The 24,601-nt window shown below is 39.4% G+C and overlaps 1 protein-coding gene across 1 annotated transcript; it reads left to right on the top strand.

Annotated features, from left to right (window-relative positions):
• The first annotated feature begins 915 nt into the window (after positions 1–915).
• LOC111949040 (E3 ubiquitin-protein ligase Rnf220-like) lies at positions 916–22,141 on the top strand. The gene is made up of 2 exons (XM_023964950.1): positions 916–1,342; positions 21,072–22,141. The coding sequence occupies exon 2, from the start codon at positions 21,479–21,481 to the stop codon at positions 22,139–22,141; it is 663 nt and encodes a 220-aa protein (XP_023820718.1). The 5' UTR covers positions 916–1,342; positions 21,072–21,478.
• Positions 22,142–24,601: the final 2,460 nt, after the last annotated feature.

The raw sequence follows: 24,601 nt of genomic DNA, 5'->3' as shown, positions 1-24,601 counted from the left end.
TATACTTATGAATTATTTAAAGCCTGGTTTGTGTACTTTTGCTTAAACAATGAAGTAATCTGATTTCAAAGCAATTCAGCTTTGGACATTTTCGCCTTCTACTGCCCTATTTGTGACACTTCACTCCCTGGCACTGCTCTGGTGAACTTCTCCACTGTCTCACTATAACTTAAGTCTCCATGAGCGCACTTCCTAAGAGTGTCTGGTGGTCCACTTCTTTTTTCTTTTTTTTTTGTTAGGGTTGGACTTCATTGGCTTTATGGCAAGTAGCAGTCTCTCCAACGAGTGAAAGAGGTGGTGGTGGGGAGGATGAGGATGGGGGTAGAGGGAGAGAAAAAGAGAGAAGAAGGGGGGGGGGGGTAATTCATTCACTTTGCGCACAAAGCGCAGTGGAAATCACCCAGGGGAACGAAACGCCAGACACATGGGAGAGGCGGAGGGAAGGGGGTGGCCGGATGGTGCGATGTTGAGAAAGCAACACACAACAAGGAATGCGCAGATTTAATCTTTTATTCATTTTAACTCAACTTTGCAAAAAAAAAAAAGAATAAAGTAAAAACGTTTTGGTTTAACAGATAATTACTTATTTTGGCTTCCCAGAAAAAAACCGCACAAAGCTGTGACTTGATCCAAAGGATTTTGGAGCCACCGAAGTGCTCTGCTCCCAGTTTAAGATGGAAAGTGAAAAGAAAAGAAAATGATTTTATGTTGCAGTAGAAAATGGATACATATTCCCTAACTTTAAAGGCGTTCTTTGAGCGCATTCGTGTCTCCAGGACGCGCGTCTGCAGGCGATGATCGAGCTGAGCGCTGCGCGGCAGCACTGCGCCGTGATCCCTGGACCCCCCCTCCCTCCCTCCCACCCACAGCCTCACACACATCGCCCTGAGCACCCCCTCCTCCCCTCGCACCACTGACTGCCACCGTCCCCTGCGCTCCCTCGCTGGCTTCGCCGCTCTTTCCTTTCACTGATCGTTTCAGCGGAGGGGCTCGCACGCGCTATCGTGCCATTGATACCCACTTTACAGCGCGCTCGCAGAAAACAGTCGGCATGTCTCTGTGTCCCCCCTCTTTCTCCCTGTCCTGCCTCTCTGGTTGCGCGTCGTTAAACTAACGGGGAGGTGTTAACTACTTTTTTTTTCCTCCTTTACCAAAGCGCTTCACGTTATCACTGTTACACTACGCAAGAACCAGAAGGGCCGGTGCTGCTGATATTCTCAGAGCGCAAACAAACAAAAAAAAAGTTTTGGTTTGTTGTGTGGATAAAAGAAAGAAAAGAAAAGTAGAAGAAGCCGGAAAGTGGGCAGCCGTCTGCGATAGAAGCGGATTGTGCCACGGCGAGGTGAGTAACTGACTGTTTTGCTCTGTTGTTATCGGGTTTGAAGCTTATCCAGTTTACGCTTTCACGCCTTTGCGCTCTGCTTCTGTTTCTGTTGCGCATTTTGACTTGTCCTAAACTTTCTGTGCACTTTAATGGCGTGGCAGGGAAAGAAAAAAAAAGGAAAATAAAAAAATGGGGAAAATGTCGCAGCACGATCTTGGACACTGCGTCCGAAGCGTGTGCACGTGGCAGCATGTACATCCACATATATTTCTGACTTTTTTAATTATATATTTGCGCGTGTCCGTGCCGGCTCTCCAAACATGAGTGGCTTCTTGGAGGCGTTTACACTGTTGTGTGATCAACCATCTGCAGCTGAATATTTTTTAGAATAACTAAAGTCAAATTTTTGGTTTGATTTTTTTTTTTTTTAGAAGTTATAAGCGTCATTACGCACAAAAGCCGACATTATCCAGATTTATCAAGAGAGCCAAACTTTCTCCTGCATCTTTTCTTTGGAGCGAGTGGAACAAACGGCGTTCAAATGTAATGAATGTAGCAATAAGTTATTATTTTATTCTTTTCCGGTTACATTTTTAGGATTTTCTCACAGGTTTCTGTCATGAGATCCATTTTAAACAACGTTGTAGTTTAAAACCACACTTTTTATTGAGCAGTAGCCTCGTTTGCCCGACTTTCATAACTTTTATCTCTCATAACATCAATATTCATGGACTCCAGTTCCAAATATATTTATTGACAAATTCTTCTGTATTGAATCAGGTTTGATTACAGCTATTAAAATGTTTTAGAATACTAAAACATTTAATTTTAGGAATATTTTAGCTAAATACTAGAATTAATGATCCCAGGGGAAACACACGGCTTTGCTCATGCGCGCGCGCACATAATAAGACGGAAACAGTTGGGAAACACCTGTTAACTAGGGAGCCACAATAATTTAACTCACCCCACCCCCCACCCCCCTCAACAAGCTGTGCCGCTGGACGTCCCGGGGGCCCCTCCAGTTCCATGGCCGAGAACAGGGAGCCAAAATACGGATTAGTTGAGGCGTCAGCACCCGCTGCTGCTGCTGCGTCACCGCGAGCAATTCGCACATTCGAATTTTGCCTCGGTTCCATTAAAACAATCGTTTCAATATAGTCTTCGCTGCACTTTACATATACATTCAGACTTTTTTTTTTTTTCGTTTGTTTGTTTGTTTCCATACGGTTTAAAAAAATCATCTGATGTCTTGGCTTTGACGCCCAATTCATCGGCCTGTCGAACAAACTTTTACGCACGCTCTTTTATTTATTTATTTCCTTTTAATTCCCCTGGAGTGTGCCGGAGCGCCAGCGCGTTCACTGTGGACTGGTGGCAGAAAGTGAGCAGCCGCGCAACGATCAAGAAAGCAGAAGTCAAAGCCGCAACGCCAGAAAGTGGGATAGTAAAGTTTGGAGTGCGCGTAAAAGCACTAAAACGCACAAAAAAATTCAGAGTGAATTCAAGCCAAATGCACATTTATTGAAACTACCGTCCGAATGTATAGAAAACGCTCATTTTGATCGCCGGTGCGCTCCCGGCGGCTCATCATAAATGTTCTGGAAGGAAAATAAAACAAAAGAAAACAAGGAATAAGTGGTCATCTAACGATGCCAGCCCCACGAATCCCCGTCCATTGATTTTATTGATTGTCAGAACCGACTCGAACTTATAATGAGCGACCGAGCCTCTTCATTTTCCAACCAAACACATTAGCAAGCAGTAATTATCTCGTGAAGGGAGATCACACAAGCATTTATTATTTCTACGAGAAGTCTATAAACGATGACGCGGACAAGGTGCTCCAGATGGAAGTCATTTTCGGGAATCTCTTTAGCATTTTTGATTAAAATTAAACATGTCTTTAAATTTCTAATTAAAAAGAAAAAAACTGTTAAATACTTTCCTGTAATTCTTGGCCTTTGATAAAAAGCCTAAGATGTATTTATTGTTTTTGCAATCAATCGAAACATGTTTTTTTTATTATTTTACTTAAGAAAAAAATATGATAAATCGTTTTTTTGTTTAAATTCATAACCATGTTCACATTTACTGTTAATAAATACACTGAATAGTTACCCAGGCTGCGCTCTCCCCATCATCCCTATTCAAATATTTGTAAATAAGTTCGTTTTTTTAACTGAATTCGAGCATATTTTATTTTCTTCTTTTTCTTTTCTTTTTTTTCCAGAAGCGACCCAAACGGTGCCCTGTTTGACTGTAAAACGAACTGACAGTCAGTGATTCATGTTCAGTCATTTACTTATTTTGCGCCTCGCTTTTCCCAGCTCAGTGATTTATGTCCATTCTTATACTTCGTGCGTCAGTCGCTGTCAACCCACTTGTTTCACATCCTTCAGCTCCAAATCCTTTTTATTCTTTTGCATTTTTAGGAACGTATTATTTTGTAGAAATTAATACCTTTTTCATTAGTTATTTTTAAATAAATCTCAACTAAAAGGATTGCTTATTTATTTATTTATTTATTTATGTTAATTTAATAAAACTCATTTTATATTTATATTTTAGGTCGATTTAAATTTCAGGGCCCATTTCCTTTCGTTCCGGCCTGACATTTTTACGCGCATCGTTTTCCATCCATATAGGAAAAGCAAAAAAGCGCGGAGGAAAGAGTCCAGAAAAAAAGTCCAAATTTACCGCCAGCACTTTCAGCCCCCCCCCCCTCCCTCCCTTCCTTCACCTCCTTTCCATCCTTCTTCAATCAGCTGTTATTGCTTACCATTGATCCCCCCCTCTTCTGTGCGCAGTGAGAAATAAAATGAATGTCCGTTTCACACCTCTTCCATGGATCGATGGGCTCAGAGAAAGTTGTTCCAAAAAAGAAGAGAAAAAAGTCTGTCCGCCTATTTTCCTTTCTGTAGGTTTACTTTCACCGATTACCAAAAAGAGCTCCCAGTCAGCAGGCCGAGAGTTTCTGCCAGAGATTATTTACTATTTAAAGCGCAAAATGACACTTTTTAAAATCTTTTGCTTCTTTTTATATTTCTCTGCTTTTCACCTCTTCCGAAACGCATCCAACAACCTCTGCAGAAATGATTTCCGCTTTGATTAAATCTGTACCCGCATAAGTAGCATATATTTCTTAAGTTTGGAAACAAGAAAGGCGGTGACGCGCGCGTGAACGCACCGTTTTTATGCACAGCATTCCCCTATGAAAGCACGACCCCCCCCCCCCATGCCCCCCATTAACCCCAAACCCTTGAGTTTATAATTTATGTTACTTTAAACCTAATTACCTACAAAAAACAGAAATGTAACTATCGTTGCGCCCCCCTCTCTCCACTTCTCCTATGACCTCGTCCGCGCTCTTCCTCATTGCTTTGCTTTGTCACATCAGCTTTCTCAGAAATGCAAAAAAAACTAAATGAAACCAAGATTTGTTTTCTATTTTTTTTTCTATATATGTGCGCATTTTAATAGAGCCTTTGTGCCCCCCCCCCCCAATCATTTAAAACGTTTACATTTCTGAAATATTTATATTATTTAAACTTTTTATAAATGTTTTTGTCAACTCTTATTTGATTTTTTCCCTTTGAGATGCTCATTATATTATTAAACGTTTTAATTAATGTGCGTTAAATCAGTGATTTATTATCCACAACAAACAGTATTAGGGTCATATTTTGAGCAGAATAATGAGCTGAAATGCTTTTTCTCTTTTCTGAGTGATTTTTGTGTGCTTTTTTTCATCAGCTTAAAGTTTATCTTTTTGCACAAATGCCCCAATGATTCATTTTATTGATGAGAGGAAAGGAGAGTAGTTTGAGTCTAGTCTTTTCTATTGGAAGGAAATGGCTATGAGAAGGGGGGGGGGGGGGTGCAGATCTGTGTTTAATGGTTTGATTGCATTGGAGAAGGCAGCCTCTGGTAATGCCGTTACAGAGGGGAAATTTCACTCCGAGATGCTATTGGCAACAAGAGAAAGTCAAAGAATTAGCCTAATGGGGAGAGTTGTGTCGGATGTCAGATACTTTCTATTCTCCATATTGCTCCGTGTCTCCTCTCTCTCCAGTCTATCAGTCTATCACCGTTTCCCCCCCTCTCATCTCCACTTCCACCCCTCAACATCACATCTCTCTCAAGTTCCTCCAACCGCACCCCCCCCTCCTCGCCACCCGCCATTCGTCAGCAACACTGAGCAGGAATCACGAATCTGCTCGGAGGATTAGCTAATATTACTATTCCCCCTCCCCAGAAGACAGTGATGGTGCATTGGCTCCCATCGATTGCAGACGAATGCTATTTATGTCGCCTGCTTCTGATTTTTCTCGGAGCTGCAGGCAGAAAACGAGGCTGCTGAGGCGGTGTCTGAATCCACGCACACCTGTGGGAATACACCGTGCCACACATCCCAAAAACCCCATCCAGGCTGCTGCTGCTGCTGCTTCTTTCAGGATCTGACCTTTAACCCCTTACACTGTGCAGAACAGATTGTATCCCTGCAGGCATTAAAGAACTTTTCCCTTTGTTCAAATTACCATTATTAAGTCTGCAAGAGAGGATTATTACAGCAGAATCTGTGATTGAAAACAGCGTACCTGGCAAAGGTTTCTCCTTGTTAAACTGCAGCTAATGGGCTCGCATGCTGCCAGTAGTACAGAGCGGCCAGCCTGCCGCCTGTACGCCTGCCAGCCATCTAGATTAGTGGCTGCTGTTGTACAACCCAGCACAGCAATAAAGACTTATAGGAGGGCAGCTGGTGCCACACACACACACTCCGGCGAGGAATAAGTAACCTGTCGAGCTCTACGGCAATATTAGCGGGACCTCTCAGGTATGCACATGTCTAAAATTTGAATTTCAAAGTCTGCAGAGAGGTCTAGTAGGAGCAAACTCATGCGGCAAGATGCAGCTTTCATTTCAAACGGCACAAAGATGAGTTGGTTTACCGGAAGTGATAATGGGTGTGTGATTTTTGGTCACCGTTAGATTAGTGAAAATGATTTCGGATTGATGTTAAATCCCTTGAGCTCTAATTTTTTTCAATTTGTGGTTAGAACAGTGAGGAAGAAGAAGATTTCTGGCCCCAAAAAATATGCATTTTACGGCGGTGATCTGCAAGCGGTCGGAGGGACTCATTTAACTTTTGGTACCAGGAATTAGCCAGGCCCTGCCGCACCGGGCCTTACCACAGGTCAGGGCTGTCTTCCAGATGGAATTTTTGGCTCTCTTGGTTAAAAAGGCCAGCTTCTTAATCAAAAACGGCTGATTTTAGAAGTCCATATTTAAAAAACAATACAAAAAAACAACCAAAACAGGAGCTGGTATTCCGAAAACATCCATCTTGGTTAAAAAAAAAACAGCCGACAAGATCTGTTTGTTGTCCGTCAACAGCTGCATTCAGCCTGATCCAATCCTTATTGATTTTGGTGCTGAATATTGCCCAAGTGTCATTATCTACCTCAGGGTGATGTGTGTGTCTGCCTGTTATTAAATCTTACAGTAATACTTCTCACTGCTGATGCATATCTCCTCTTAAATGCAGCAGCTGTCGACTGAACCAAATAACCTGGTTAAGGATTTCATATCCTAGAGGATGAAAGATGAGGGGAAAAAAAAAAGAAACACGAGATTGGATATTCGAAAGACATTTTGAAACAAAATTAGGGTTTTGCGGCTGAAAAGGAAGACAAGGACGGATAATAAGAGAGGGGAAGAGATAAATGGGTGTGATTCTTATTCACAAGGACATTTGAGCTTTGCCTCCCGGCCAGACATGAATGAGTAGATTTCAATAGTATCGACTGTTGCTTCGGACATCGGCAAGCACACAAACCCACACCTACTCATGCACAAGCGCAGCCGCCTGTCTGGAATACAGAGTGGACCTGTCTGCAGGCCGCCTATGCATGTACAGGCACGCAAACGGACCGCAAGTTCACTTTTGTTTTTTTTGTCCAAGTACGTGTCCCAGTAATCACTATCTGGCAGTAAGGCCTAAAATTAAGAATTTTTTTTTTAAATTTTATTTTGGAATCTGAATCCAGTCTTTAGTCCAGAGACGAGCATTTTTTTTGCCCCTCTGTGCTTTACTTGCCCTTTTTCAGAACCAACTTCAATTTGAAAAAAGGATTCTGGAGGATTTCTAATATGTTTTCATTTCCTTTTTTGTTTTAAAAAAAAAAGGTAAATGATTGTTTTATTGGACATTCATGTCTTTTATTTGCAAATGTGACTGCAAAAAACCGACCAACAACCCATACCGTGTCACACAGCCACTACTTTGCTCAGTTTCCACAAATGACATTTCTGTTCGTGATGTACACAATTGGTGCATATGTACATCGAGGGTGTCAGTGTTCTTTACATGAATTCGGTTATGAAGTGTTCAAAGTTTTGGTCAGTTGAGACTTGCGAAGTTTACACATATTTTACATACATTTATTACATAAATCTTACACAATTGTGCGGGATTTTTGCGATGCATACACAAATTTGTGTCTTTCCATGACCGTTCCACGTATGTTTAACGAACTTTTAACACGTGTACCACACATGTATAACTTTTCAGATAGCATATAGAGAACACACATCACATTCAAATTATGTAATTGACATACAAATCACAAATGAACTGCATATAAACATTGATGTGTTCTTTGCGTGGTTTATTCGTACTTCTTCTGTGGTTTTAACGTGGTTCATTCGTGATACATCTGTGAAAATTTCTCCAAAAGACCACAACCTTTCTCACTTTTTGCATGTATATTCACGTATGACCAATTTTTTTTCAATATGAGCAAAATGTCTAACACAGCCTTAAATCTGCTGAGCAAAATGGAGACTTTACGTTTTGAAGTGGATTATTAATTTATTAATTCAAATTTGAACTTGATTGATCGAGAACATTCATCCTTTTTTTCCAATACTCACTTAATGCAGAGTACGTTGATGAGGTTGGCGGACAGTTTAGCATTCCATCGCTACACCATGCAGAGACAACATCAGATGCTAAAGCCATGTACACACACCCGGTATTTGACATGAGTTTAAGAAGCCTATGGTGTTCACAATGGACAAGCAGGGAGGGGCTTCTTTTTTTTCTAGCTCATGTCTGCCACCTACAGTTGAAAAAGGCTTGGTGCGAATTGTCAAAGTGGTGAAAACTTTGCTCCAGGCTTTTTCTTTCACAGCTCTATTCCGATAACTGAAAGACTTCATGTTGTATAATTCCAGCCTGGCACAAATAAAAAAAAATAATTTCTCCTTCATGATCAATTTACAAACAGTTGGCACTTTCGTGAAAAAAAAAGGGACGGCATCCTTATGTCGCTGCCAAATCCAAGTCCCTGATTGGTCAAAGTTTAACCTGGTCTGACCTTGAACCCGCGTTCAATGGGTCCACGTCAAAAAAGCATAAACGCGAGTTTCGAACGTGGAAGACCGAAATGCACATTGCACCACGGCTCAAAATAACATAGAGTAGGTCAAATTTGCAGAGTAAAGTGGCTGAAAAAGCAAAATGTAACAAAAATGGCAAAAATGCTAACCACTACACCACCATGCGGCCCAGATTAAAAACATACATTTTAATTAGCATGATGCTCAAATTTATTAACCATAACTTTTAAGGTTAACAAGTTTCATGGATATGGATTGAACCAAAAGCAGGTTCTGAAGTTTCAGGTAAATCCGGTTCTTCGGAAATGGCCAGATTTTTGTCATCCCAAACTGGTTTTGCAATCCTTGCGTGCTTTCTGAGAAAGTGATGCGGCAGACACACCTCTGCCTGCTTTGCAATGAAATGAAAGAATTGCACTTTCATGCTTGTCAACAGTCTCTAAACATACATTTCCAAGTTGTTACCTGTTCAAATATATTCAATTTCCGCTCTGTGCCAAAAGAAGTTAAATAAATAAAGCAAGTTGTTTGTTGGACGTCAGTTTCAGCGCACAGAAGCACACGGTCACGGCCGACAAGACATTTTTATTGCAAAAATTGGATTCCTCTTCAAAACTCGGCTCTTTATTGAGGCAGCTATAAGCCTCAGGAACCAAACGGAGAAGGAAAAAGAAATTTTTGCAATTTATGGTCAACAGAAGTTGCTTCAAAACCTGACATCCAGAGAAGGAATAGCATTTTTTTTTAGATCCAAAGGGAATGTTTTGTGTACATAATAACCTAATTCAGAGAATTTTATTTTACCTTTCCATAAATAAATATTGTACATGCCCTCCCTTCTAACTCGCGTCTCTTCTGAGTGAAATTCCGCCTCAGAATGATGCTAAAGCACATTGTTGTTGACACCGCAATCTCGCCGAGTGGGACAACATTGTTATTTAAAGTGCTGATTCGAAGTGAAAAGCCCTCCTTGCCTGTTTGTATTTAATATCGCGCTGACAGCTGTATCGTTCTTGTACACTGTAATCAAATTATGACAGCGTGGTAAATGTTCCCTCGTGACATTTTCTATTATAAAACGTGCGCGGCGGGTGTCAGACAATGCGTGGAAGGTATCACTCAGGATGAAATGGGATTGTAAGTGGCATCGACTGACATTATGCATGTTTGCATTAGGAGTAATTGCACATGTACACTGATGACATACATAGGTGTGCGTCGCCTTGAGTTATGAGAGTTGCGTCGGAGAGAAGGCAGAAAACACCATTGTTTTAGTTGGTTTTTTGAAAAAAATGTAGCCTAAAAATAAGAAAAGAACACAAATCTTAGGAAGAAAATTACTCGAAAGTAGTCACATGATCTGACCATGTACGGAGTGAGTTTTGTGCCATTATTCAGAGCACAACACTCATAAAATATAGAAAACAAATGCTTAGAACTAGCAAACAAATACTTATTGGACATCAATTTTAAATAATTCTATCCAGCAGTTAGTTTTTAAGCTTGTTTTTCCCTTTTTTAATGCTTGTGGAACTCCTTGTTTCTAGATTTTGACGTCTTAATATATGACTTCTTGTTCAGCTACGTGGATATGGAGGGATTTTTGTGCCATTATTGCAAGCGCAATACTCACTGTTTTGAGCATCAAACTTTAAAAATGTGTGTGCTCAAAAAATTATAAACAATCCAGAAGAATACAGTTTTGCTCTTGAAACTGAAAAATATGTGCAATAAAAACAATTTTGCTCTTGAAACTGAAAAATATGTGCAATAAAAACAATTTTCACTGGAGAGAAATTCTCTCTTCTGCATTTAAAAAAGTGCAGGGCACCGAGTTACATATGCACTAAAAAGCTAGCCAATCACAGAAATTGGTTGCTGTTATATTTTTTCTTTTTTGATTGCATGCATTTGTAAGCTACAAGAGCGAAAAATTGTTTTGTTTGCACATATTTCTAAGTTTTAAGAGTAAAATTGTTTTTATTTGCACACATTTTTCTGTTTCAAGTGTAAAATCATTTTTTGAGCTCACAGAATTTTAACATTTGACACTCAAAACAGTGAGTGTTGTGCTTGGAATCATGGCACAAAAATCACTCCATAATTATGTACCTAATTGTAGTTTTGTAGTGCTAAATTACAAGAAATAAGGATAGCTGGACTCAAAATAGGACATAAATGTATAAATAGGCCTACTATTTTGAAGCAAATCACGCTTATTATCAGACATATTTCATATTGCCAGTTTATTTTATATACATTTAAGTGTTTGTGTTTTTCTGTAAATATATTTTATTTTTTTAAAGGGCAGAACATCACAACTTCTATTAAAACATTTTACCAAGACAAAATTAACTAGTTCAAGTGGGAGATTTTTTTACTTAGAAGTTGAAAGAAACATCTTTTGCTCTGTATTTTTTTAACTTGTTTTCAAAAGATTTCTTTTTACAGCACATCAACTTAGTGCATATGAGCCCATTTTAATAAATCCTCATAAAATGTCAAACTTGCACTTATTCTTAGAACAAATCTAAATTTTTTCAAAATAACAATTAAGTCCAGTCTAACTTGTCAACATTGATTGAACTTTAAAATAATGTCCATAAAATTGAACCAAAAATTACAGAAACTTTTGAGTTTTTGTGAGTCTTACGACAAGTTTTTTTATTGTCAAGAGTGTGGAGCAAAAACATTTCGACTCATTTTAATCATTTTCTTATCCTAGCTTTTAGTGAGACAAAACATTCTCTTTTGTGCTGATTTTGAGAAAATGTGTAAAGCAAGAAGTAAAAACATTTTGAATGACTAAAAACTATCAAATATGTGTGAATTAGAACACAACTCTCCGTCCACACCAACCAAAGAGAAGGGTCAGCCTGGAAGAGATTGCCACTGAAAAGTGAGCATGTGCGCTCCAGCAGGCCAAAAGGCAGCCAGCTTGTGTCAGTCACCCTGGGAGACGAGATTTTTACCCTTTGCTCTGATATTACAGCCCGCTCTCACCCCTCTGTTGTGTCCTCTCACTTTTCTTGCTTCCCATTGCCTCAAATCTCTCTTTGTGTCCTTGTCTCCTGCTTTGTTTCCTGAATAATCTTTGCTCTCCCTCATGTTTCCTCCTCTTGCTTCTGTCCTTCTGATCTGCTTTCTCTTGTTGCTCCCGCTCTTATCTGGCTCCCCTCGGCTTTTGTGTTCCTTTATCCTTTCCTCTCTCCTCTTGAGTTTCGACCCATAAGGAAACATTTACTGCCCCTTTTTTTTGCACTGGTAGCTTCCTGATGGCAAACCTTCTGTTTCCTCTATTTACCTTGTAGGGAAATAACCATGAAATTATTATGTATAGAAATATTTATTGGTTTATGACCACGCTATTAACACCTCAGATGTCCCACTTTTTTAAAGGTTAGAACATTTTGGCATTAAAGTCCCACTCTGATCATGTTTGGATTGATTTAAAAAGTGTTTCCAGTGTTTTTAAAATTAATTGAATTTTGAAAAACTGTCATTTTTTGACATCGTTTCTGCATGGCGGCAGGAGTTCATTAGAAGTTCGCCTGAGTCGTTGGTGGGACTGTTGGCACGGAGTGCCCCACCTCTCTTCCCATCATCCCGTCACTCTTTGTCTTTTTTTCCAATAGCATTTTTTTTTTTTTCATTATTTTTAAATAAGGAAATACTAACGAATGCAATTTTAAGATCAATATTCTTTATAGACATCCGCCAAATAGGAAAAAAAAAAAATACCAAAAGAACCCCAAAAAACGATTTGTATCAGAGTGGGGTCTATAACAGAAGTACTTTTAGAGAAAAATTGTGCACGAGGTGTGAGAAAGTGAGATTTGAGAAAGCTTTATTTTAGCATTGTGTTTAATTGGCCATTTCCATCATGGTGTTCAAGAAAAAAGGAGGAGAGTGTGGAGAGATGCGCGGTAGTAGTCAGATGGGTAATGTGACTCTGTGGCATCTGTCCAGACCTGAATTGTGACATCGTAAGCCGTATTCAACACTCCACACCAGTCCACTGTACATTTGCGGTGATGTAAAACATCTCCCGGTTTCTCGCTCTTTCTCTAAACCCTCTCCTTCCTCCGGGCAGTTGTTGTTTTGTGTGTGTGGAAGCTTGAGGAGCGTGGCAAAGCCAAGATCAGGTTATGAAATTGATTTGAACGAGTGTTGTGGACAGCTGATAGCTGTAAAAGATTTGGTAACGCTTTCTTTTACAGTACAGTACTTACAGTGTACTTAAGTGGTATTTACATGGTACTTATAGTGTAACTACTGGGTACTTTCAGGGTACTTACATGGTACTTTTAATGGAATTTACTGGGTACTTACAGTGTGTTTACATGGTACTTTCTATGGGACTTTACTGGGTACTTACATGGTACTTTTTGTGTCTACTCTGTACTTACATGGTACTTACTGTGTATTTATATGGTACTATTTGGTTCATACCTATGTGGTACATACTGGGTATTTATAATATTCTTACTGTGTATTTACATGTTGTGCAAAGGTGTCTTTTATGGTACTTACCACATGTAAGAACAAGGTAAGTACAAATAAAGTACCTTGACCTTTAGGTCTGCACTCGCTGCATGTTTCATGGTATTTACCATGAATTTACCACAGAAACTACCCCTTAAGTACACTGAAACTGTAACTGTAAAAGAAAGTCAGCCCTATTTCCACTCAACTACATGGTATTTTCATTACTAAATACTGGGTATGTTCACTTGAATATTACTTGGTACTTACCCCTTAAGTACAATGAAACTGTACTGTAAAAGAAAGTCAGCCCTATTTCCACTCTATTACATGGTACTTTCAGTAGTAAATGCTGGGTATGTACACGTATTACCTTCCTGTGCAGTGTACATACACACTTGGTCTTCTGACCTCACCAAATGAGACAATGCTAACTTGTTGGTAAGGGTAAAGTAACTACATTGTAAAAAAAATATACTGGCCTGATTACTTCTTGTAACATGAGGCAAGTTTAAAGAGAAAAAAGACAGCAGTGAAAACAACAATCTTTAATATGATACGTGTCTGCAGCATACAAAGTGTCATCACAATGAAATAGGTTTTAAGTACAAAACAGTACAAAGGAGAATTCTAAAAAACACATTATTGGCCTGAGGGTCGTGCTTTTTGTCCATCAAAATTCCTTCAGCAGAGTTTGGTAACGGTGCAGGACTTCTTCAGGGTTTGTAACTGCAAGAAAATTCACAATATGAGCTCAAGTGAACATAAAAAGCATAACGACTTTGATCGAATACAAAATAAATTTTACTTATTTAATCATTTCTGTAATGAGTTTGATAAATTTCTGTGAATTCTTTATCGCTTTGACTGTAATGCTTGAAATTAATCAATTATCCTCATTTATGAACATGATAATAAATTATTCACAACTTTATATTTTAGTTACATAAACAAGAACAACAAAAAAGAAATTAAAGAAAAAAAAATCAAAATTGCCATAAAAAAATCTAATTTGTTTAGACAAAGAATGACAAAAGTAATGTTTTAATTGGCAATTGCTGTGTGTATTTCTTCCTTATAAATATTATTCGCACCTACAATTTGCATTAGCATGAAAAACATTGCAGAGTAAAAAAAAAAGGAAAAAAGAAATAAATAGGCAATTTCAAATTCAACACAGTTATTCACAAAAATATGTTTTCATTTTCAAACAGTTACATTCACTGTTGGGTGGTATTGTTGTCTCTATCATATTTGAAAATAAATAAATAAAAATAAAATAAAAACGGCGAAAGAAAAGAAAATGGGGAAAAGGCAGTTAAACTCTTCATTAATGTAAATAATATGTCCACTTGGTGGATTTAGCTTACTTTAGCTTACTCTCCTTTGGCTTCACGGATTCGTCTGGGATGTCTTCTTCACCACAGCTGATCTAAAGCGGTAAAAAGACGGAAGTACGTCATCATTATTTTAAATAATCGCCTTTTTTATTTTCCCAGAAAGACGTGCGCTCAGTCAAACGAGCACAGAACAACAGAAGTTATCATTAAGGCTACATGCTTGTTTTACAGGTGCCCCTCTCCTGGTAAGTAACAACAATGTTTGTAGATTTTCATTACAAACTTTGAAAATGTATACATGAAATAACTGAAATTATTGCAGTAAGGTAGACATGCTCTTACGTCACGTTTCAAACACAGAGATAGGGGCTTGAAATCACGAAGTTAGCTTCTTTATAAAGTTTGATCAGTTTAAATATTTACATGTAATTTATCCAATATTTAAAAAAAAAAAAAACACTGGCTTACCTGCCAGATGAAGAGAAATTCAAACTGTTGCGCGCGCCTCGAGGTTCTCCGGATTAATCTGCACGTTCACTTTGGGGGTAGTTGTGCTGCATTCATGTGCGCTGGGAATTTGCAACTTTACTTGCCCCGAGCTACTTAACAAAAACAAACACTCGGGGGGTTTTAGTATTAAAAGTAAATATTTAGCCTTGTTGTTTTACATATTTTCCCTGACATTATATAATATATATTAAAACAAGTTCATTTTTAGAACAATATTTAAAAAAAGTTAAGTTTTGAATAATTTATTATCATGTTTTTAAATGAGGATACTTGATTAATTTCAAGCATTAAAGTCAAAGCGATAAAAAAATTCATAGAGATTTATCAAACTAATTACAGAAATGATTAAATAAGTAAAATTTATTTTGTATTCGATCAAAGTCGTTATGCTTTTTATGTTCACTTGAGCTCATATTGTGAATTTTCTTGCAGTTACAAACCCTGAAGAAGTCCTGCACCGTTACCAAACTCTGCTGAAGGAATTTTGATGGACAAAAAGCACGACCCTCAGGCCAATAATGTGTTTTTTAGAATTCTCCTTTGTACTGTTTTGTACTTAAAACCTATTTCATTGTGATGACATATTGTATGCTGCAGACACGTATCATATTAAAGATTGTTGTTTTCACTGCTGTCTTGTTTCTCTTTAAACTTGCCTCATGTTACAAGAAGTAATCAGGCCAGTATATTTTTTTTTACAATGTAGTTACTTTACCCTTACCAACAAGTTAGCATTGTCTCATTTGGTGAGGTCAGAAGACCAAGTGTGTATGTACACTGCACAGGAAGGTAATACGTGTACATACCCAGCATTTACTACTGAAAGTACCATGTAATAGAGTGGAAATAGGGCTGACTTTCTTTTACAGTACAGTTTCATTGTACTTAAGGGGTAAGTACCAAGTAATATTCAAGTGAACATACCCAGTATTTAGTAATGAAAATACCATGTAGTTGAGTGGAAATAGGGCTGACTTTCTTTTACAGTTACAGTTTCAGTGTACTTAAGGGGTAGTTTCTGTGGTAAATTCATGGTAAATACCATGAAACATGCAGCGAGTGCAGACCTAAAGGTCAAGGTACTTTATTTGTACTTACCTTGTTCTTACATGTGGTAAGTACCATAAAAGACACCTTTGCACAACATGTAAATACACAGTAAGAATATTATAAATACCCAGTATGTACCACATAGGTATGAACCAAATAGTACCATATAAATACACAGTAAGTACCATGTAAGTACAGAGTAGACACAAAAAGTACCATGTAGGTACCCAGTAAAGTCCCATAGAAAGTACCATGTAAACACACTGTAAGTACCCAGTAAATTCCATAAAAAGTACCCTGAAAGTACCCAGTAGTTACACTATAAGTACCATGTAAATACCACTTAAGTACATTGTAAGTACTGTACTGTAAAAGAAAGCGTTACCAAAGATTTTCTGCTCTCATTTCCCAGGGAGTTTCTGCTTTGATGTTGGCTGATAGTCGGCACACCTTTGAAGCTCGCCTTGATACTTTGTTGTGAGGTGAAGTGTTTGAACGCATCTTCACTTTGTTTTGGATATTTGATTTAAAAAATGTTACATTTTTCACAACGGCTTATGTGATATTTTGCTCTCCATGTTTGACCCACCCAGCTGTGGGAGTGGTGACCTGCAATTTGTTGCAACTTTCAGTGATAAGGGTCAATATGGAGTCACATATGAGTTTGTTTTCCAAAACTCAACTGGAATCAAACCATAGACATATACACTCCCCGGCCACTTTATTAGGCACACCTGTCCAACTGCTCATTAAGTTTCTAATCGGCCAATCACATGACAGCAACTCAACGCATTCAGGCATGTAGACATGGTCAATTTCAAACCGAGCATCAGAATGGAGAACAAAGGGAATTGAACCGTTTACAGGTCAATTTTGACCCGAACACAATACAAGGGTTAAGGGACTTTAAATGTGGCATGGTTGTTGGTGCCAGACGGGCTCGTCTGAGGATTTTAGATCTACTGGGATTTTAACCCGCAACCATCTCTAATGTTTACAGAGAATGGTCTGAATTGTTTGCACCAAAAATGAAACCAAACATTGTCCAAAGTTTACTCGGTGTGTCTTGTCCAAAACCAACCAACAATAATGACCCACTATTATTTAGGGTAAAAAAAAGAGACTTTAAGACTTTTAAGTAGTTTTTGAAGTTTAAATCTGATCTACTGAGAACTTTGGGGATGTAACGATTAATCGATAAATTGATTTATATTCCTACGATTCAATCAGATCAATCTGTCTGACGCAAGTTGTTAATAGAACTGTCCTATACTATTATAAAATCTTTTCAAAATGACATAAATAGATTATAATCAATATCGGAAAATACTATTTATATTCAGAAATGTTACGTTTATTTTACTATAATGTAAAAATGACAGAGTGTCATCACAGCGGCTATCGTTACAGTCCAATGTGAAGAAACACTTTGAATATTACAAAGACATGTAAGCAGTAATAGTAAAATGTGAATGGAAGGTCAGTGAATCGGAACAACTATGAGTCGTATTGTCAACCACAAATGATGACATGAATCGAATCGGTGTTTAAATGAATCGTTAGACCCCTAGAGAACATCCATACCATTTTTTTCCAAATGTGTAGGGCTCATAAAGTTGCTGGAGCCTACCCAGCTACCGCCAGGTGAAGGTGGGGTAGACATTCTGACCTCTATCCAAAGTTTGCCTCAGTAACTTTTAAAAAAGGCAAATTAGGCTGGACAAAGTAACGTCTGAGAAGCAGTTCTGTTCACTCATTGGTCAACCCAGCCACACCTTTAAAAAATAACATAAATAAAAAAGCACACCTAATTGTGAACAAAAATATATCCTTACAGTTGACACAAATAAGAAAAAGCCCAAACTCAGAAACCAAAATGGCCACATATTTTTTTTTTTAGTTGGACTTATAAACCTGTAAATCAATAGAGAATTGCTCACTTCTGAAGTCAGCCTCCAATAGACTTTGGAGGAACTGCAACATTTGGTACTTCCTGGTTTGTGTCAGATTTGGGAACAGAAGGTGGCTGCTTGATTGAAACCCACAATCACTCAGTACTGCACACTACTGAGCTGGTATTGCTACGGTGTTTTGACATTTCTTGCATATCTTCGTAAAAGATAACATGACTTTATACTTCATTTAGCCCCAAATCGTTTTATCTAATTTATTAAAATCTGGTAAAGTCACTCATGAAAACCCAATTATACCTATCAATTTTCTTTCTGTCACAAAATCCTATAATCTTGTTTTTTGACGAGCTGATCTGTGCTCCCTTAAATCTTGGGGACATTAGAACCTTAACAAGCCAGTCACCTTTAAATTGCTCTTTGGGGATAAAAATATTATTTTGCATTTCATCGGCTTCCCCCATGCGCTCCTCTAACCGATCAAACCCTGCTACAGTTTAATCCTCAAGAGGAAAGATTCTAGCCTCTTGCCTCTTATGCTGGGAGGGGTTGGGGGGTCGTGAGGTCAAGTATGGCTAATTTATTCACTCAGGCAGATTTCCTCTGACTCGTGGATGGCAGATGGAGAGGCCTGATATGATATCACCCATTTGAATCACCCAGGGGAGAAAGGGGAGGCGGGGGTGGGGAGGAGACAGAGAGATGGAGGAATGAGAGGAGAAAAAAACCCAACTGGAATGATATTAAAAAAGGAGGGCACAGATAGTTTCAAAAAATGGGGAATTAAAAGTGGTTAGATGGGGAGATACAGCCTGCAAAGGGAGTGTGTTCGCCCCACCGAGTCGGCTGTTGAGCTGAACATTGAGCCGGGCGGGCTCTTATCAGATGTGTGGATGTGTGTCCTTATCTGAAGACAAGTGGTTCTGGTCCAATAATATCCAGGGAGATGGTAGGAATAAGCGGCTTAGCCCAAGATCTGAGATGACGGAATGAGAGGGAACAGATAGCGCTAGGGAGATGAGAGGAGCTGATGGGGATGGAAAGAAGAAGGAGAAGATTGACTGATAAGGAGACAGAGGGCAAAGAGGGGACATTTGGAATGAGAAAAAGTGGTCTGTTCAGATCAGAATGGAGTGATGTGCATCCAGTTTGAAGATTTTTTTTTGTCTTTTTTGCTGAAAGGACTGAGAATTGAGAAAAGTTTAGGTTTAAAATATTTTATAGCATTTGTAAAAAAGCCTGGATTTTTAGGATTTATAAAAACATTGTCAACTTGAGGACGTTTTTTTCCCTCACAAAGATTTGGACGTCATAGCTTTGCCACCAACAATGTCTTACACATCAAGGCTTGGCTTCCACAGCAACTTTTGTATAAAAAAAAACATTTCTCTCAGACCCCATTTCACTATTTACAGATTTAATCAACATTTGGTTGATTTGATCTGCTTCCCGCCAATGGTCAGACGCCTTTTCTAGCCACAAGTTAACATAAAAAGGACATTTATTATATAAGTTTGCAGCCAAATGTAACTTTTTCTGTTTAACCCTTGTGCTATCTTAGATGACCCCACCCTTGCATTGACGTGTTCTCCCTACCATGACAAAGGTGGATAAAGGTGGAAAGATTTCATGTAATCCATGGACACCAGCGAAGATCACAAATCATTGAAGAAAAAAGGTTCAGCGCACTGTCTAGTGCAGTGCTTCTCAATTATTTTTTGCCAGGCCCCCCCTAGGAAAAGAAAATGTTTCGCGCCCCCCCTGACCCCCCCCCCCCCCATAACCCCCCCCCCCACACACACACACACACAGACACACTCGCGCGGTGACAATACATCAGGTCAGTATCTATAAAATTTGTATACCTAAAATTGTATCTTTTAACACTAACAAAAGAAAAAAGCAAAATAAATCCACTTTCAACAAATATTAACTTTATTTAGCCACAGAAACCCTGTTCTAGTCTAAAACAGAAAAGAAGCTGAAAGTACCTGAAATAAAAAAAATCTGTCATTCCTTATTTAAACTAGAAACATTTTGACCAACTGAACCATTTGATGCTGAAAAAAATAATTCAATCAATAAATAATATTAAATCTAAATTGATCTGAAACATTAACACAGCAGCACCAATATATTTAACGTTTTTAGTCTGAAGAAATAGGTAAAAACGTGCTGATTTTTTTTTTTTCTAAATGACGGATTGTTTATTTCTGATCTCATAAAAGTGCAGCTGTTTTCCTGCATTACCTGCTGTCTTTCTGTCTGTCTGAAACCAACTAAACCACAGGCAGACAAAGAAAACATGGATGGAAAATAAAGACACGTCATCAAAATGTCTACAATAGTTCATAAAGAATGACATTGTTAGCATGAGCTTAGGAATCTAAGGGCAGCGGTGATCTTGGGCAACAGGCAGCGGTAGCAGTGGTCCGCGTGCCCCGATTCACCTGGCAGACAGGGCCCACACCACCCCTCCCCTTTCGTTCTCACTCGCGCAGCCGCGGACAGACAGAACAGACAATAGGAACCGAATAGTGGACCAGATTATTTTCCAAGCACTGAGCCGCTGTCACCGCTGCCCCCACGTTAAATTTGCGCACCGGACAAACCTGTGCCTAAAACCGCCACCACCGCGCGCCCCCCCTGGCATCGCTTCGTGCCCCCCCCTGGGGGCGCGCCCCACTATTTGAGAAGCACTGGTCTAGTGGGTCTAGATGACCCAACTCCCAATGTTAAAGTGCCAAGGATAGCACAAGGGTTAAAGACCCAATCCAACGAAACTTGTATTTTATTTTTCTAATCATGAAGGACAAATTCAACCTCCTTAGAACCCATTACTTTATGACTAAAATAGACACAATATGAAGCCTGTGTCTCACAGCCATTATGTACATTTTGTGCTTATTGTATGGATGAAAATAAGAAATGGTGACATATGTCAAAATAAGTTAAAAAAGTGAGAAAAGTTGTGGTCTTTACATGAACTTTATGCACTTTGTGTTAACTTTGTGAGATCTTATGCAGTCCTTGTTTGTATTTCCTCAGTTCATGGACCAAATGAAGATGAGGTGACAGCTTCAAAGACCTACGGACGTCCGACCTGGACCACCAACCATAACCAAGGAAAGCTTCTATTATTACCTAAGACTGCATTCTCCATCTAGACCACTGACAACTAAACTCATAATAAAAGATTTGAGGTGTCACTAAGAATGAACTAAATTTAAGTTGTCCACAATTCCCTTTATTTGAAAGTTTCTTCAAACTCTTCGTCTTTGCAAAGGGGTCATTATCTTAGCTCCTGCCTTCATTGTGCCAATTCCCAACCCACATTCCTACACCTCTTCAGTCCTGTTTAAAAGGCCTTGTGTATAGTCTCCAGTCTCACTGAGGAGGAATCATCTCCTCCTCCTCCTCATAAAACCCTTATAGCCTCCTTTGTCAGTCCAGCCATGGACCTTCACAGGGCAGCCTTCAAGATGGAGAGCTCCTCCTATCTGCCAAATCCCTTGGCCTCCCCAGCCCTCATGGTGTTGGCCTCCACTGCTGAAGCGTCTCGCGATGCTTCAATTCCCTGCCAGCAGCCACGTCCATTCGGTGTCCCGGTCTCTGTCGAAAAAGACGTCCATTTGCCGTTCAACAATGGTTCTTATACTTTTGCATCAATGTACCACCGCCAAGGTGCCGTCCCACCTGGATTCCCTAACCGGGACTTTCCCCCATCACTCCTACACCTTCATCATCAGTTTGCTCCACCTAACCTGGACTGCTCGCCCATCAGCATGCTGAATCACAGCGGCGTTGGCGCCTTCCGGCCTTTTGCATCACCTCCAGATGATAGAGATGGAGCACCTGGCGGCTATCAGTCTGCTTTTACTCCAGCCAAACGCCTCAAAGGCTGCTTGGATGCCGAGGCCTCCCCACACCTTAGGTACTCTGATGCGGAGGGTAAAGAATATGACTTTGGGGGCACTCAGATCCCTCCTGGGGGGTCACCGAGCAGCGCCTTGAAAGCAGTTGAGGACAGCGGGAAAAAGATCTTCGCCGTGTCGGGTCTCTTGTCTGATCGTGAGACGTCCTCCAGCCCTGAGGACCGCATCGAACGCTGTGAGTAAAGATTCATTTCTGTCATGTACTTGATTATGAGCTTTCATGTTAAACTATAGCAGCCACAGCGATCCGTAAAAGCGATGACGGCCACATTCCTTTTTGTCTTCCACCTTTTTGTCTTGCCTGGACACCTGAATCCAGGTGTGTCCACACCAGATCTGGCTAATCATCAGTAAGTAAGGCAAGGATGTGTGGAAAACAGGAAGGGACTTTGGCCCTTAAAGATCTCGGGTTGCCATCCATGCCCTAACACCTTTGTTTAAATGGACCTCCAAGCCAACCATGTAAACCCATTAACACCGGCGCTATAGCACCGCTATTGACATTCTTTCAAAAAATAAGTGACAAATTCACAAAAAAACATGTACCAAATGGTAGTAAGACATAAGCTGATTCTTGTTCTACCAAAAATCAGTGGTGTCCAAACTTTTTGCAAAAACCGACCATTTGGCTTGCATTCTTAGAACACTTTAAAAACATTAAATGCAAATAAACTATTTAATGGGATGGTTTTCATTTATTTACATAGAACAGTAATATAGAAATGCATTTTTGCCCAAATTACAGTGACATTTCGTATTTGAAGACCAGAATTACAATAAAGGAAAAGTCTAAAAAACTTTTGTCAACATTAAATCTGGGTTCACATGAAATGACAAACCATGTGAACAGAAAAATAAGCATCTTATTGAGAGGTTCAAACCACTGTGTTTTGATCAGAAAAAAAAATCTTTCGTTTGGCCCTAAAGGCTCTTTGCTCAGGTTTATGTAATCGTCCATGACTTTAAAAAAATTTAGCAACTAACCAGTGTCAGATTGCATCCCTGCTTTCTTTACAGGCTAATGACAAATATTCAAACCCTATTCTTTCTCCCATTGGGACCCAAATGTATGCTCTGCTGTCAACTTTGCTTTTTATTATTTACAGTTTTAGAAGTGACCTAAACAGAAGAGTCCTGCGTCAGTGTTGCCACAGGTTTAGAACCACTAATAACAGAATGTATCCCATCACAATAAAAAAACAGTACAGTTTTTAGAAAATACTGCATGTTATTGATTTTATGACAGTATGACAGTATCTTGCACAGTGTTAACCCTTTTTTTTCCCTGAGAATATATGAACGAGTCTCGCTGAACACTAGAAGATCACAGGCCTCTTTTGTCTGGTCAAGTTTGTTCATCTTAATATCAAACTTCCTGTGGTTACTCTAGCAAGAATCAAGCTACCAGCACTTTTAAAGGGTAACACTGCCAACAGAGTATATTGTAAACACGCACACAAAGCTTTGCTCAAGCCCTCGAAAAATCTAAGTTTCTGCACTTTGTAAAAGAATGTTCACACACATACACCATTAAACAATACCATGTTCTGCTGTCATCATCTCTCCTGGCTCTTGCTATCCTTGTTTCACAAGCCCACAAGCTCCACTGGTCACATTAGCATTCACCAGTGGAAGGATGCCATTTGGCCCTCATGCACTAGGAATCTTATTAGTGTGTGTGTGTGAGTGTGAGTGACTGGTTCAGACACTGGCCATGCTCTTTGCCATCAGCATTCATCATAGCGCCATGCTGGTAGCCCTGTTGCCAAAAGATTTACCCACATACCCAAATGCTTGGCAGGCTTTTTGTGTGTGTGTGTATAATACAGGGAGGGATGGGAGAAGCACTGCAAAAATCCCCCAAACACTTTACCAGACACACAAATAGCTTTTTAACATGACCACAAACATCTCCTGAACATGTCAACAAGCTGCATCAGATTTCAGCGACTAATTAGGTGACAGACAGATCTAGAAACTCTCTCGAACTGAGTAATTTAGTCTGTGTTTCTTGTCCTGTGTCTGTATTCACTGGGAAGTTCATGGTTTTCTTTTTCTTTTCGGGAGCAACTATGTCAGTTATCTTCCTGTTTGTCCCCTTGTATCTTTGAGTTTGTGCAAGCATTTGAGTGATGCATCCTTGATGGAGCACATGAGAGACAGAGGCGACGACCTGAGACTGATCCGATAAAAAACAAACAAAAAAAAAACTACGTAGCAAGAGAGACGGAGAGGGTGGGAAAGAGAGGGATGAAGGAAAGAATGTATAGGAGGAAATTGGGAAACTGACACCCGGTTGTTAGGGAGAGGGATTTATGAAGGAGGAGAAGATATCAGAGGGCACAAATGTGAACGAGGTAAAACGAGACAATAGATAGACAATGGGAAGAAATATTTACATCTAGCTTCTTTGGTAATAAAGAGTTTTGCCCAAGACAGCACCCTACTTTATAAAATTACCTTACAGTCAAATGTACCAAGCCAAGAACAGAAAAGAAGATGGGCAAAGGGGTTCTGTGCAGTCTTTTGGAACGGTTGAATCTGTATTTAATCAGGTTAAATCTTGGCATGAGTAGCCTCCACCTCCACCAAAGACTTCTAATGCAATTGGATGTGCAGAGACACTGCATGCAGCAAAGAATT

This window comes from Oryzias latipes, chromosome 17, assembly GCF_002234675.1.
Source record: "Oryzias latipes chromosome 17, ASM223467v1".
In the NCBI taxonomy this organism is placed as follows: Eukaryota; Metazoa; Chordata; class Actinopteri; order Beloniformes; family Adrianichthyidae; genus Oryzias; species Oryzias latipes.
Note: the sequence above shows the minus strand (reverse complement) of the source record. Positions and strands in the feature narration are given on the sequence as shown.

Excerpts from the sequence above, each read along its gene's own strand:
- LOC111949040 (XM_023964950.1), top strand. The coding sequence starts at position 21,479 with ATGGACCTTCACAGGGCAGCCTTCAAGATGGAGAGCTCCTCCTATCTG.